This window comes from Lutjanus erythropterus, chromosome 12, assembly GCF_056507025.1.
Source record: "Lutjanus erythropterus isolate fLutEry1 chromosome 12, fLutEry1.hap2, whole genome shotgun sequence".
Lineage (NCBI taxonomy): Eukaryota > Metazoa > Chordata > Actinopteri > Lutjaniformes > Lutjanidae > Lutjanus > Lutjanus erythropterus.
The window spans coordinates 6076106-6092242 of NC_139328.1; the positions used below are offsets into that span (position 1 = coordinate 6076106).

At 39.5% G+C, this 16137-nt stretch overlaps 1 protein-coding gene across 2 annotated transcripts; it reads right to left on the reverse strand.

Moving 5' to 3' along the window:
- Nucleotides 1–889: 889 nt before the first annotated feature.
- On the reverse strand, nt 890–7643 carry LOC146317470 (E3 ubiquitin-protein ligase MARCHF2-like). 2 transcript variants are annotated; one of them, XM_084733103.1, is made up of 5 exons: nt 7313–7643; nt 4810–5101; nt 4508–4703; nt 3251–3460; nt 890–1471 (listed from the first exon to the last, which is right to left on the reverse strand). In XM_084733103.1, exons 2-5 carry the CDS (start codon nt 4992–4994, stop codon nt 1316–1318), a joined length of 747 nt encoding a protein of 248 aa, XP_084589229.1. In that variant the 5' UTR covers nt 4995–5101; nt 7313–7643; the 3' UTR covers nt 890–1315. The 2 variants fall into 2 exon arrangements, with proteins under 2 accessions (XP_084589229.1, XP_084589228.1); XM_084733102.1 differs by having other exon boundaries at nt 4810–5116.
- Nucleotides 7644–16137: the final 8494 nt, after the last annotated feature.

Sequence of the window (16137 nt, forward strand, 5' to 3'; positions counted from 1 at the left end):
TTTAGAACTTTTAATCGGGCCTGAAAAGTTGAGCCCCAGAAGGCCCAAGCTCGACAAAATTCTGGCTGAACCCGACCCGAACCTGTCCCTAATTAGCATATTTCAGCCCAAACCCAATTAGAGCCCGACATTTTTCTTAACAAGCTTCTCTCTATGTACCAAACAGCTGGAGTTGGCAGTGACAAACAGGGACAATACATGTGGGGGGATTTGAAGTGGCAATGACAGAATTGGGAAGGAAAATGAAAAGAAAAACATAATGCTACTACTACTGATAATTATAATAATGAGAAGCAGAAGAAGCAGAAACAAGAAGAAAAAGAAGCAGAAGCAGAAAAGAAGAAGAAGAAGAAGAAGAAGAAGAAGAAGACAGCCCAACCCCAACATAAGCCCATGAAATATGTGAGAAAGATGGCCCGACCCGACCCACATCCATCGGGTCCCGTCAGGTTTGGGCACAGATCTAAAGCTCTACTGTGATTATCTTTGTTGGCAGTACCACGATCTGAGTGCCATCTAGTTCCCTTATATTCCAAGAGGAGACAGACATGTCTATGGCCGATCGCTCCAAAACTCTGCAACTCACACAAACCAAAAAAAAAAAAAAAAAAAAAAAAAAGGCAAGACAAGTAAGAGGAAAAATATGTGCCGTCTATTTTGGGGTGAACTGTCCCTTTAAAAAGGTTTCAGATTATAGACAAGACTGCTTTCATGAGCGACTGTCGCCCTTTACCTTGTCGAGAATGAATATTCACAGATAGACTTTGTCAATCATGTTTTTAGATTATTATCCTCTGCCGGGCTACTGGCTGCCCGTTGTTCAAAAACAGCTAAATACATTGTGAAGGGGCATGGGGGGGTTTATAGGTAGTGAATATGTTTCATATTATACTGTAGTAGCATGCTGAATCAGTTATATCCTGCTACATTAGCTTGTGTCTTAGTATTTCATAAGTTTGTGTCACGGACACACAGTTGGGCTGGTGGTTAGTCCATTGTCCATGTGTTCAAGTCGTTCACATCCCAGCACGGGCTGTCCGGTGACAACTCTGTGTTTCAACATTTCACACCATGACTCCGGAATGAGTTCTTTCCAAAACCACTTTCTGTGGTCGGCCAATACCGTAGTAGTTTACATCAAGTGCTTCAATAAAAGAAAACAGAAGGGGAGAGTAGCTCTCTCCTCTCAGAATGGTCCATATGAAGTGCAAAAGTTCATTAATATGATTAATTTTGTTTTGTTTTGTTTTTTTCTTTTTTAGAGAGTGCTCCAGTGGGCGTTATTTTAAATATTCCTCTTGGCACCTCTCTGCACTCATACGATGGTCTCATCAGTCATTTTCTTGGTCGACTTGGTCGGCACTGAACGTTGGGTGGTGTGCGCCCCCTTCATGTCGGGCATGAGCAGGCGCACTTTCTGATTGGTCCTCCTCCACTCCGAGTACAACTGACAGTGATACCGAAAGGACACCTGAGGCAGAAGAGTGGGAGGGGTCGAGACAGGAGGTTGACATCAATACAACTGACAGCAAGATATTTGAGACAGAGTAGTAGGACCGTAACAATATGCTGAGTGAAGCTGCAACTGCTGAGCGACAGGCGCTCACAAGCTGTGTGCAAAAAGGGCTAATCTTTCACAATTTGCCTTTTCTAGTGATTGTATTGCTGAAGATTAAAGGATTAGGTTCCTGAAGAAGGTTTCAGATTCACAATGCATCCTATTTTTAAAGAATATGATCCAGTTAAGGAAAAGCAGCTTATTCTTACTTAAGAATAAGAGACAGCTGATTCTTTCTATTCTCTGTGACTCATGCACGTATGAGTATGCCATGCACCATCTGGTCAACTTTCAAACAAGCGAGTGCTCTGTGCCAAAGATGATCAAGTTGCGCACGCCGTCACTTCTCTCTACCATCTAACTTTGTTCAAGCGCCATTCAAGGTCAAACTTGGATCAGAAAACTGTGATATAATTTTTTTTTTTGATAATCAACAGCAGAACATAAATCTGTGTGTCTGGTTGTGTCTCTATTGTGTCTGTTCAGTTCACATTTGTTTTTCAAACCAACTTGTGGGTGTGAAGATGCCAGAGAGAAAAACATTCAATCTGTGCCCTACTTAGATGATCCGGAGCACAGCGCAAGAGCATTTAAGGCATGTCCAACTCCACTTTGCTATTTAGTACAGAATCTGGACACAAAGTAAGACACGTCGCACAAAAGGGGTGTCATCAGGGGGGTCAGAGTGTCATCTCATATTCTCTTTAAGAGCCAGGTGCGCCAGCTTCTGTTGCATTGCTTTATAAATATCAGATTCAGCCTGTGAGGCGTTGCGGTTAATCTGTGGTCAGGTGGAGCTTAATGGTATGTAGGCTGCAGGTGGGTGAAATGGGATGCAGCGTCTCCCCATTAAATGCTGTGTGCTTTTTTACGCACAGCAGCATGACTGCAGTGACATTAATGTGTGCATGGAAACATGTGGTGTCTCTAATCATTGAAGTAAATCAATAAATAAAACACCCAGACATCAATTCTTCACACAGTATAGAAATCACCTGGACAGCTTGTGCTGCTTGACATCATTTAAAAATGATTTAATGATTAGAGAGGCTGCTTTCAGTCATTATAAACAGGTGTGCAGTAATGTCGTTGTGTTAAATATTGTTAATATTTAGGAAGCGACAATAAAAACTGCAGTTATAAATTTGAGAAGACAGGAAACTCTCTAGAGGAAATAATTTTTCAGAGAGCTCTGATGGAAGTCAGGATTTGTGACTCTGTGTGTGAATGTGTGGGACCTTTTGGTTGTGTAGAAGAACACATAACTATAATTAACATCACATCCTGCCTGATCCCGTCTGATTTAAACAACCAAAGTTACAGATGCTGTTTGTAAATGTGCACAAAGCTTCTTCCTGCAACCCATCCGCTATTACTCAGAATATTAAGTTTTATGATGTGGATTAACTGCAGTGCCCTAGAAGAAGTGTGTACACATGTTGTGAACCCACCTATGTAGGTTCATCTTACTATTAGTCCTTTAAATAGCAGGAAAATACTGTGCCATTGACTTCAGACCAGGTTTTTTGATAGCAATGCACCTAACCACACATCATTTTAAGACCAACACACCCATGGGTGCACAGGTGGGCACAAGAACGTTATTATTATAACGCTATTTTAACAACATGGGCATGTGTCATAACGTTTCTCTAAATTAGGGGAGAACAACTGAAGTGAAGCGTTAGTTACCAGTGTCCAGAGTATATAGATGGTGAAGAGGGCGATGGTGAGGGCGATGAGGCCAACAGCCTCCAGTCTGCTCTTCAGCTGCAGGTGGTCCTGGGCTCCCCTCAGACACAGCCAGCCGGAGATGGCCGCCAGGGGCGTGATGAGAAGGAAGCAGGCCATGTCGCACAGCAGTGTGCGCTTCTCACTGCGAGGGCCTGGGTCCTTCAGCCACTGAGCGGGAGCAAAAGAAAGGGGTCATTAGCACAAATGAAAATTATCCTTCTACATTATCACCTTAACCAGTGTTCATTTGATTGATTGATCCATCTTATTCTGCAGGGATGACACATCTTTTCAGTGAGATAATCTTTACAAAAACACCACTTTTATTATTTTTTTTAAGGCTAAATGCATTCACCAGAAGTAAAAAGCTAATGTTAGCTAACGAACTATACCAGTAGTTTGGCATGCTGACGTTAAATGTCCAAAACAACCTCTGTAGCCTCATTTGGCTACTTGTTAGCAACAACACATAAAAGCTTCAAAATTAACAAGCGGGGTATTTAATGATGTATTTTATGTTGTACAACAAAAAGTGAGTATTCTCTTAACCTTGTGTTATTAACAGAATAAAGAATATTTTAGGGCTTTTAAGCCTTTACTCGATAGGGCCTTCCTAGATGGACAGGAAATCGGGGAGAGAGTGAGAGGAAGACACACAGCAAAGGACCACTGGCTGGAATCATACCCACGGCCACTGCTGACTCAGCCTTTGTACACTACCAACTGAGCCACCAGGGTGCCCTGAACCATCACAGACCTTTTTTCAGGTATCCAACCAAAAACCAATCCAAAAAAAAAAAACAAAAAAAAACCCACTAAATTCCAGAAAAGGGGACAAGAGGTGCAGAAATGCTCATTCATTTCTGTTTCAGGACTCAATCCTGCAGCACTCTGTTATAACAAAATTCTGACTAGTAAAAGGTGTGACTTTTCTGCCTGACTGATATGAACACAACACAACTGAAGTGTTCCTATGAATAGAGAGCTCTTACAACAAGGTCAGGCGACCACCTCATCATTATGAGAAAATGATCTAGATGCTACCTGTTGGCACACACTGTACATGGCTCACAGAAACTTCAAATATCAGTACAAGGACAAAGGAAAAAAATAGTCTCACTTGTTTTAAACAAATTACTGTTGCTCTTTCCACCTGTTTTTGTACAAACACAAACAACAGTGAGAGCAGTTTTCTTGTGGTAAAAACCGTCTAACCTGTGTGAGTGGTTGTGGTCGTCGTTCGATGGTGAATTCTGTGTGACAGAGTTCACAGTAGCTGGTGTTGGAGGAGGACAGCCACTTCTCCAAGCAGCTCTTGTGCACTTTGCCCAGCGTACCGGTGCAGTCGCAGGGTGAGAGCAGCGTCTCCCCTCCAGCTCCCTCATGACAGATCCGACACATGCCCACATCGCTGCGGAGCAAAGAAGCAGAGAAGACGACAACGTGATGATTAACCAGAGAACAATGTAATTACTGTATATTCATTAGGGCCCCATGTGAGTTCTTCCCTCTCTTACCTCTGCAAGCTCACCGCTTTGACAACAGTGGAGAGTGGGCGGCCATCTTTAGCCGTAACCTTGGCAATGTACTGGGCCTGTGCGGTAGAATCAGACTCCTCCGAATCCTTGGAGGCATCAGATTCGGCGTTCCCGGAGTAATCACAAAGAGAGCCTGGTAGGTGGCAGCACCCTGACGAAGACATGGCTCAGCGGAGAGTGACGGTGACTAAGATGATGGTGGAGGCGACTTCAGCAGAGGGTCTGATCCAAAACCTGATCTCCTACACCTCTCGTCTCCTTCTCTGTCCACCTACGGAGCAAACGCCTGGTGGATTATGAACAGGAGACAGAGTATGGGTGACTTTGAGTAATGTTATAGGGGTCAGTGATGTCATGTTAATACAAGACAATACGACATCCTACAGAGTCAAACAAAGTACATTCCAGCTCTAGGTCTCCAAAAAGGCTGGAAAATTGTTTGCTCACAATAAACAAGACACACAACCTTCAAAAAGCCTCAAGGCAAAGCAGAAAATTCTCAAAATTCCCTATTTACTAAAACCATCAGGACAAAGGAATGTTGTCAGGTCTAGTTATGCTTGAGCTCCACAGAAATGTGTTAAAAATCAAGATGTCACGATTACTAAAAATGACGAAAAAGTCCTGCTGCGGAGAAATGTGTTCAAGAGACAGTTCGTCCCCAAAATACATATTTTTCCTCTGGCATGCAGTGGTATTTATCCATCACAAATAGTTTTGATGTGAGTCACCGAGTTCTGGAGATATCACCCAAATAGATGTCTGCCCTCTCTCAAGTATAATGGAATTATATGGTACCGGGCTTGTGGTGCCAAAGTACCAAAAAACTCAACAGCAGTGTTTTTTTCTAGACACCATAACCGGGTTAATTAAGATCCATCTTTTTTCTGCTAAACAACACCCACACCTCGTTTCAACGTGCTAGCTTGCTCAGTGGTGCTAACATCACAGGTCAACCAAGGACAACGTAATGAATGTTTACATCTCACACTGTTATGAGCACGACTCTCTCATCCATGAGCAGATGCACACTTCTATGAGAGCTTCTCTTGGCGGGTGTAGTACAGTAAAAAGAAAATAGATCCTACATGAAACTGCTCACAACAAGGTGTGGATTACCTTGAGCAGGGATGCCCCGATTTTTTTTGCAGCAGATCGTCTGTAAGCCCGATAAGCTGGTACCACTTTCATTAGCAAGGATTTTTGGAAGTATGGAGCATATGACTAGATAAATGAGGATAGACTTATACTGCGTCAGATGTGTGAGAGTTTTTAATTGGGTATTTTGATATAGTTGCCATTTTAAAAACAAGAGCGCCATCAAATCCAACAAACCTAGACAGCATGTTTTGGATTCATTCTGTGGTCATGTGGAAGCAACACAGGGTGAGTAATTCATATAAAAATTGTTTTGGGGGTGACATCCTCTTTCTGATTAAACAGCATATGACAACGCAACCGACTCAGCTGACAACTGGCTCAACATTTTTACATCATCACTGGTTTTCACAATCAGCATCTAAAAGCATTAATCTTGATCTCCCGAGACAACGATCAGCGTCCCATCGATCTGGGCAGTTTTTCAAATACATTTTTTTTGCCACTTTGAGCACCACAAACCGAGTGCCATCTACTTCCATTATATTCAAGGGAAGGCAGACATCTCTACAGCCAAAACTCAGCAACTCACTCTAAAACCATCTAGATGGATAAATAGCACTACATGTAAGAGACAAAACATGCATTTTTGACTTTTAGGTGAACTGTCCCTTTTCAATACATGCTCATACATACAAGTTATGATGTTGCCATAAAAAATGTCATTTCATGTATTTAGAGTATTTTTACTTAATATAAGTGATGAATACCTTTCAGTAAGTAATGGTAATATGACTTTTATAAACGTTACTGTGCATAAAAAATATTTTAAAGTTTAAATTCAGACTAAACCCTGGGAACAGGGGGGTTGAACCAGCTGTGTATCCCTGCAACTTGCCCTCCAGACTAATAAACATCCAATACATTCCTTAACAATTTCATTGAAAAAGAGGCTTTATAATCACACATTACGTATAGAAACATATTCCAGTTTTTAAAGCCCAAGCAGCGTAAACCAAACAGGACTGTCATTAGCGATTTGTTTTTATGTCGAGCAGCTTAGGACTGTTATCATCACGTTACACACCAAGAAAATAAAACCTTGAGCTGTCAGAGTGTGTGACCTCTGTGAATCTACACTGTCTGCTTTTAAATCGAGGATTATCAGTTAAAAATCACAGCTGATGTTGGCCGTTGTGTAGATACATGATTGATACACTGTCGTTAATGTACAACCGCCAACAAAAGGCAAAACGAATCTCAGTACATGAAAACCACGTAAAGCAGTTGAACCCCTGTCAAACAACAAGCTCATATGTGATGTTAATATATTAAAAAGCTAGTAAACGTGGTGAATAACAGACGTTAGCGTAAATTTACTCACCCGACGGCCTCTCTTTTCTCGCTTGGCCTTGGCCTTGGCCCTGCGCTTAACCACACACAGGCTAGCTGAGCTAAACTGCACAGCCCTAGCTACAAATTATGACATTGACATCTAACCACAAGATGATGGTGTGAGGGGACACAAACGACGACCACATGCGCTGCGTCCTCGCCATGGCGTGTAGAAGAACCTCCCACGGGCGATTTTGTTCGGAAAGGTGGGAAGAAACGGCTGCTTCTGCCAGGATTACTACACACAGCTAAATGTGGCTAACGGGCTAGCAACGGGCAAGCCTACCTCAGCATCCCTCAGCTGTGCGCTGGTCACGTGACACGATGCTGCGTTCACAGTCATTAGCGATGTTGTTGAAATGGAGACTTTTTTTTTTTTTTTTTTTTTTTTTTACACACATATCAGTTATTAAAGCGGCAAATGGGTCAGTCTGCAAAAACGGAGGAAGTGCTGAAACGTCCCTGTATAAATTCGTGTCATGTTACCTCACTGGTGTTACTGCATGTTTTTCAATGATGTAATATTATGATGTATTTTTGTTGCTTTATATTAATATTTTCTTTTCTGATTAGTAATATAATCGTTAGTTGATATTATAATGTTATAAAGTTACTATCAAACACTTTTTGTTTGAATATTCTTCAAGCATTGTTGGTTTAACAGACAAAATTGATGGTTCAAATCGATTAAATTCACACAATATTTCATCCACTGGGTTACTGGACTGGCTTTTTTTCCTTTTTGGCCAGACTGTTGTACAAACTGACCTGATGACCAGCAAATACAAGAATTTCCAATGGTTGGCTCTCATTAACGTACTGAGTCAGTTGAACTATGTTGAGTTTATGGACATGGGAAAAAAAACAGGTCATGACTTTTCAAACATTTATAACATCATCCAATAAAAGCAATCTCAGTTAATTTAAAGCCTGCCATAACAAATATTTTGATTAGTCCATTTGACCTCTTGAATGCAATGCTCTGGCACATCTGGCTTTGTTTTGATCAGCTCATTGCCATGCTTTTTCTTTTTTTTTCTTTCTTACTTTGTCACTAGATATAAAATTAAAATTACATTTTGCATCTAGCAGAAACCTTCAAAATCATGATACTTTGCAGTCTTAAAATGTACCCCTTCACTAAACCTGTGACCTAAAATAGTAAGCTCCACATGTAACTATTAACTATTGGTTAAACGGTAAAAGTTTTTGTCATATCATCAGCCTATTCGTTCATAAAATTTTGTTTAAACGTGCAGTTTTATCCTGACGTTGTGATGTCCATGGTCAATGACACAAATAGCGCCTCCGACCGTCACAACTGCAGTTTACAAGGAGACGTGAATGCAGCGCACGGTGCAAACAACACCAGCAAAACGTGTGGTCGTTCCTGTTCGGAGAAACTGTGGCTCGGGTGTTACAGTCTCGTTTTCCTGTCGATATGGGTTTGATTTCAGCACGGAGATGATATATCATCCACCGAGAAAACATCTGTAGTAACTTATACCGAAGTAAAACCGCTAGGTGGCAGCATTTAGTCAACTCTCTCTGTCTCAGGGTGTCGCAGAGGGGACAGTGGGGACAGATGGTGAGATCCAAGGACATTCAGGAGTGGGAGACACGGGCTTTAAAGACATGAGATCTAGAAAATATGTATTCCTGTACAGTGACAGTGGCCTAAATAAAATCCATAAAAGTACCCCAAGTCACTATATTAAAATACTGCTTCTATCTTTACACATCACTGATAATCCAGTAATATCATATATAATATATTTGTAGTTTTACTTGACGTTGATATGAGTACTTCATCCTTGATGTACCACTGGGTTACTGGACTGGAGTTACTGTTTGTCTGGCTTTTTTTTTTTTCTATTTGGCCAGACTATTGTACAAACAGACCTGATGATCAGCAAATAAAAGAATTCCCAAAGGTACGGAACTGAAAAAAAGCCAGGTCAGTGATTTTTTAAACATTTGTAACGTCGGACAATAAAAAGCAGATTCATTTAAATTAAAGCCTGCCACACCAAATCTAAATCCTTAATGCAATGCTCAATTCCAATTATTTTTTGCATCAAACAGAAACATTCAAAATCATGATACTTTGGAGATTTTTAAAATGTACCCCCTCACTAATTCTGACATGTCCCTTTAGTGTGACCTAAAATAGTAAAATCCACATGTAATTATTAGCCATTAGTTAAACAGTATCTATTTTTGTCAAATCACCCTGCCTCACCCTCCCCACCTGCCTCATCCTCTTCATTCCCTTTGACCCCAAACACTGATAAAGAAGCGTCCACTCATGGTCAGAGTGATCAGGGTATACATTACCGAGAACGAGGACCATCACACACATGCGCACACACACACACGCACACACCTCGGAGCGTGTTTCTTATTTGTTAACCAATTCGTCACTTTGGTCAAAGTCCAACAGAAATCATGAGACACTACCTCTCTGCATGTGTGGGATATCATGGGACATGTGTTAGTGGACTTTAACACTGACAGACACACAAGTGCATGCACAATTCATTTACACAACATTCATGTTGACATTTATCACCATAAAGTTTGTTTCAGAGGCTATAATAAGCAAAGACACGTTTTCAAACTGTGTAGATGACGTGTCAGAGATTGTGACGGTGTTTGTCACAATAGTGTTACCAAATGCTTCATTACTTCATTGTCAGCGAGTCATAATTCCAGCCCACTGCTGCAAGCGTTTTTCCTAATTATGACGCCTGAGACTGACCTGACTCAGCTTCTGGAGAAGCCTGTTTTGTCTGCATTGACTATGTAAACTTACAGTCATTATAAACATGTAGCACATTATCCTTTTACTTCATGTTTTACTGTTTTTATCTCCGTCCAGCTGCTGGCTCAGGCACAGAAACCTTTGTCACATGAGCAGGGTTGCTGCCAATTGTAAAGTTAAATCTCTGAAGAATAATTAGATAAAATGAACACAAATAAACTCATTTATGGTACTTTAATTGGTTTTTTTAATTGCATTTCAGTTAGATGTATTGGTCACAAGTGGAAGTGAGGAAGTGGGTGGTGTGAGGAAATCAGTTGACATACATGCACAACAGTAACTTACATTAATGCTACGTTCCTATATAATTTAAAGGCAGAATATGTAAGATTTCATCACTGCCCCGGGAAAAGGCCAACTTTTAGTGGCTAAGAAAAATAGCCATGCTTTCAGCTTTGTGGTCATGCATTTTTTAAATGGTTTGTTTGGCCTAAGATATGGAAGAAAGGAACTTTTCCAGGAGCAGGAGAAAGATAATGACCTGTTAAGTCTCATTGCCAGGATGTCAAATACCAATGTTTTGGTTTGGTAAAATGTCCTAAGTACAGTAAAATAATGAGAAAACTGGAAGAGGGCACTCAGTAGAGTGTAGATCTCTGCCAGGCAACCTGAAAAGAATATTTGGATGTAACTTTTTGATTAGTAACTGTAACTTAATTACATGCAAACTGCACTAAACTTGAAGAATTACAATTACATTTATTTTGTAATTTAAGTACATGTAACTAGTTACATGTATGTAGTTACTCTCCAGCACTTCTGGTATCACTGTGACCTCAAGTGTTCTTGAGATGTCCTGTTAGCAAGAATGGGACCGACGTTAGGTCACAGTGACCTTTGACCAAAATTTAATCAGTTCATTCAAGTGGACATTTGGACACAATTTGAGGAAATTCCCTCAAGTCATTCTTAAGATGTCACGTTCACACGAATGGGACGGGACCTGAAAACATAAAGCCTGTGGCCACGGCTGTCGATGGCTTGGGGGTATAAAAAAAAAAGTTTTCTCAAAGTTTTTCAAAACTTGTGAATCACAGAGGTCTGTCAGCACACAGTCATGAATGTGTACAAAAAATATTAGGCTAATCGGTCCGGTAATATTCAAGATTAGCGGCGGACAAGCTCTGGGTCTGCCATGCCTGGTGGAGATGATAAGAGGGTACAGGCGGAGGGGCGGGGATGCAGGAGCACTGCACACTTCTGGAGGATTGTGGAGGATGATTGAGATTTTTTGGGGGGATTTTCCTATGCACATTTTTTTTTTTTTTTGGAAAATCCTGCATGGTCTGCCTTTAACCACAATACCACAGATAAAAAATGAGAGAGAGCGAGACAGCCACTGACTGAAACAGAGAGACAGACAGGTGGAGATAGACAGGAACTTATTCACAGCGTTTGGCTTTCAATAACAGTATAATTGAACTGCTGCCGTTCCATCTCGTGATCCTTTAAACTGTCAGCAGGAGTCCTCATGAGCGCCAGTGGAAGGCAATAATTCACTTTCCCCCATTTTCCGGTGCCGTCTTGTCCTTGCGAGAAGGACACTGATTTGACCATGTCCACACTTTCTCACCCTACAGATCTATATTCAATGTACAGCTGTCCAATAGGATACAGCGGTGACAATTAAACGCCCTGCAGGGATTTAACACCATTCAATATGAGACAAGGACATTTTTTAAAACTGTCTCTGTCCTGGACAGGTATATATTTGTAATTATATAAATAATTAAAAAAAATAAATAAATAAAAAAAACACCAGCGGGTGCACAGTACAGAAGATGCATCATACAAGTTATTTGCACTCAAAAAATAAGTGAGACTGAAAAACCTGAATCAGGTCAGATTCAGATGGATCAAAGACCTACTTTTTGTTAATGTAATATATTTCTAAATTTCTTGTTCTGTCATTTTTACTACTTGCATTAATTTGATCTTATATTGCTAAGAATTTCTTTTTGTAATTCCTGTCTTTCTTTTTAATGCCACACTGTTGCTTTTAAAATTTCATTCTGATTATATGTATTTTTATGAATGTATGTATTTTTACCTTGTGTTTTTTTTTACCCATGTTATTTTTAATGCCTCACTGTAAAGCACTTTAAGTTGCATGCTATGTATGAAAGATGCTATATAAATAAAAGTTATTATTTTATTTTTGAAGCGATCCTTTCAAAGTGTCTCTCAGCTTCTCCATTTTAAGACACATCATGACTTTCTTAATTCACTGTATAAGAGGAGGGCTGGCAGCTTTCCATCATAACCCATCCATCTAATCACCGTGCTGACAGTGAAGTAAATGACATAGCATTTGACTGACATGAAGTGATGTTATGGTCTGTGGAGGATACACCAAATATCATCATATATGGCTGAAGATCTATTGTTTTATTGGAGATATATGATGCAGCACTGGCATTAGAAACTTTCTGGACCTATTTTGTCTCTTTCAGCAGCGTTGACAGACCTTGAAGTCACTTAATTTTAATATAATCTTGATACTTTGGGAAAAATAATTTATTTTAATCACTATGGTTGAGGTTTGTATTTATTTATTTAATCTCCTATTTCCCATTCACTCAAGAGCCAATCGAAACTGAACTGGAATTTCGCAGAATTTCATCCAGGACCATTCTGAGTATTTCTCTGTCTTTATCTATCCATCAGTGTTTATTTTTGATGTTCTGGACTTTCACCTGGTACTGATTGTAGCTATTGATTTAAAGATACGAATGTTCCTGCAGCAACAAAACAAAATGTGAAGCAGTTTGCAATTATTTAAAAATCTAATCCATATGAGACCTTTCTGAGTTCAGCCTCGGTTTATCCCATGAAGGCACTGAAAAAAATTGACTAGCTCCAGAAAAATTATTTTCATTTGCAAATTGTATGATAAAAGAAAAAGATGGCTAATACAGTATTCCTGTTGATGTGAGGTAAAACTGTTGCTGTATTGATTTTTTGCAAATTTCAGACATTTCTTTTCCTTCTAAGAAAATCCAATGATGAAGATGACTAATCATCAAAAACATCGTATCTCTTAAATGTTTATGTTTGGTATGAACTGCAAACACCATGTTTAAAAATAACATACGCACACACTGGAATATTTCTTTCTGCAAAATATTTATTCAAGGCCACACCAGTTCATTTAGTCTTAGTTTGTGTGTTGTGTAATTACAAGATGCACACCATCCGCTTTCTTCCATCTGACATTCACTCAGCATCCATCCTAAATCTCTGAGTCATGGGATGAACATACCCTCTCTAATGCAGGACATGACTTTACTGGTTTTGACTTTACAAATGTGAACAGTGAAACCACGCACATGACTCCAACTTGTCATACTGTGCTCCCAATTACAAAACTGTGTGGATTCGTTCAACTCCGTTATTAAATCACCAGCTGACTGTTCTGAGTGTAGTCAGCTGATTGTGTGGCAGCTTTCAGAAATGTAAAAAAAAAAAAATCATCTAGTTTTGGTAAAAGTCGTCTCACTGGGGAAAGAGAGTGAAACTGCATGTTGCTGTGAGCTGCAGCTCTATTACCAGAGTACTGAAAATGTGTACTCAAGTATAACTACTATTACATGGCTAAAATATTACTCAATTACAAGTAAAAGTACCGGTGTTAGAAATATATTTAAGTAAAAGTACAAAGTATTCGTCTAAAAAACTCCTCAGAGTATTAGTTGCTTTTAACTGCTGATGTCACAGTCACCTCTCCAAACTAGTTTTGCAAGTTTTGTACATTTTCCTGAACCAGAAACTGAAAATGCAAACAACTGATTAAACATTAATAATTTATTTGACACAAAGCATGTTTTTTTTCCTCCTCATTTTCAATATTTTTCTGGAGTGTTTTTGTATTTTTTTTCTCATTTTAAGTCTGCTGCTGGAAAAAAAAACGGGATAGACTAAAGGGATAGTTAAAAGTCCCGACATGCCATTTTCAACACCGTCACACCACACACACCCAGTTCAGACAGTGTGTATGTGCACGTGAACGTGGCTCCAAGCTAAAGATCTACAGTGAAGATTCAGGTTAAAAACATGATGTACATAACATTTTTAAGTCAGCTTGACATGTCAGGGCTTTAGGAGACTTGGATTAGATGAGGCGGTCAGTATGGAGGCATTTTATGTTCTTCTTTGTTTTTTTTTACATTTGAAAACTGGTCACCATTCACTTCCATTGCTTGAGAGACGGTGCAGTACTGTTTCCCTGTGAAATTCCAGCAGTGTTTTGTGGACTAAAAAACTAAATCCGACCTTCAATCAGCATAAGGGTGAGTAGATAATGACTGAATTTTCATTTCTGCATAAACTAACCCTTTAAGAGTGTTAGTGGTGTGAAGTCGAACATTCTCAGCCTTATGTGTGATCACATCCATCAGAGGTTCACCCTGGACAAGTCGCCAGTTCATTGCAGGGCTAACACATAGACAGACAACCACTCACACTCACATTCACACCTATGGGCAATTTAGAGTCACCAATTAACCTAGCATACGTGTTTGGACTGTGGTAGGAAGCCGGAGAACCTGGAAAGAACCCACGCAGACATGGGGAGAACATGCAAACTCCACACAGAAAGGCCCTGCCCCAGCAAGCCAGGGGATTGAGGGCAGTGCTAACCACTGCACCACCATACCGAAATTTATATCGCAAAATAATTAAATATTGTGATGTAAGTTTCATTGAGAACCCCTTTTAGATTATATAACCAGATATGGATAATCCACTGAATTATCTCATATCAAGGTACTTCATTATATTGATGACACAGTTCTGTAAATCCAATAATGCTACACTATAGTCATTGGTATGTAAGATTATCCTCAATGGCTTAATGCAGCTAGATATAATAGGGTGGTTTAATTTTATTTATGGTGTTGTTTGTCTGCCTTTTCTAGTTCTACATTTTTATGTGTGTGTTTGTCTGTATGTGAAGATCTGCTCTTGATTTCAATGAGACGCTCACATCAACACAGGTTCTCCTGTCACTGTCTTTGACTGAGGCACTGGATTAAAACTGGAGTTTGTCCCCTGATGATGCACCGTGGCTGCCCAACAGGGGTTGAAGTAACTAATTACAAATACTCAAATTACTGTAATCAAGTAGTTTTTTGGGTACTTGTACTTTGATGATTAGATTTTCAAGTCTGTACTTTTACTTGTATGTAAGTATGCATTACACTATGTAATCTAATTAGTTACTTTTAAAAACAGTTAAGTACTGAGTACAATTTGAATTAATATCAAAACCTTTCATCTGTATTTTAGTAGCCAGTCAGGTGATCTGATCACAAACAGGCCAATGAAAACAGGACATATGGACAATAGAAACAAAACCAAACACTGCAGCAGCAGGTTTGGAGGGAAGATGACAATAATAAATAATTAATTGATTAATCACCATTAAGAATTTAACAAATTAAAAATATATTGATGGATATTTAATCAATAGTCATGGCTGTGTTTGCACCTTATCTGTCATTGTTTTGTCTGGCGGAGCTATTTGTTGAATAAAGAAACTTCAGCTTAGACTTAAAATGAAAAAGAAATGACAATAAAACAAGAAAAGGTTGAAAAATTGAAAAAAAAAGTTTTGGAGTCATTCCACTAGGCCTATGTTGTACTTGTATAACTGTGTGTTTGGCTACTAAACTTGATTTACCATCTCAGACAATGATGAGACATCAGGAGCAAATCAACAATCCTGCTGAGTGCTGCAAAGAGAGCAACCTTCTGCTGAATGTCAGCAAAACCATGACCTTATTGCTGATTTAGGAAAAAAAAAAAGAGGGCAAACACACAGACCCCTGTTTACATAAGTGGAGCTCTAAAGATGCAGGTGAACAGTTTTACATTCCTGGGAATCAATATCACAGAGAACCTGTCATGGGCATCAAGAAGACTCAGAAACAGCTGTATTTATTAAGGAAACTTATGAGGGCAAAATAACTGGATTGGAAACATCACAAAAA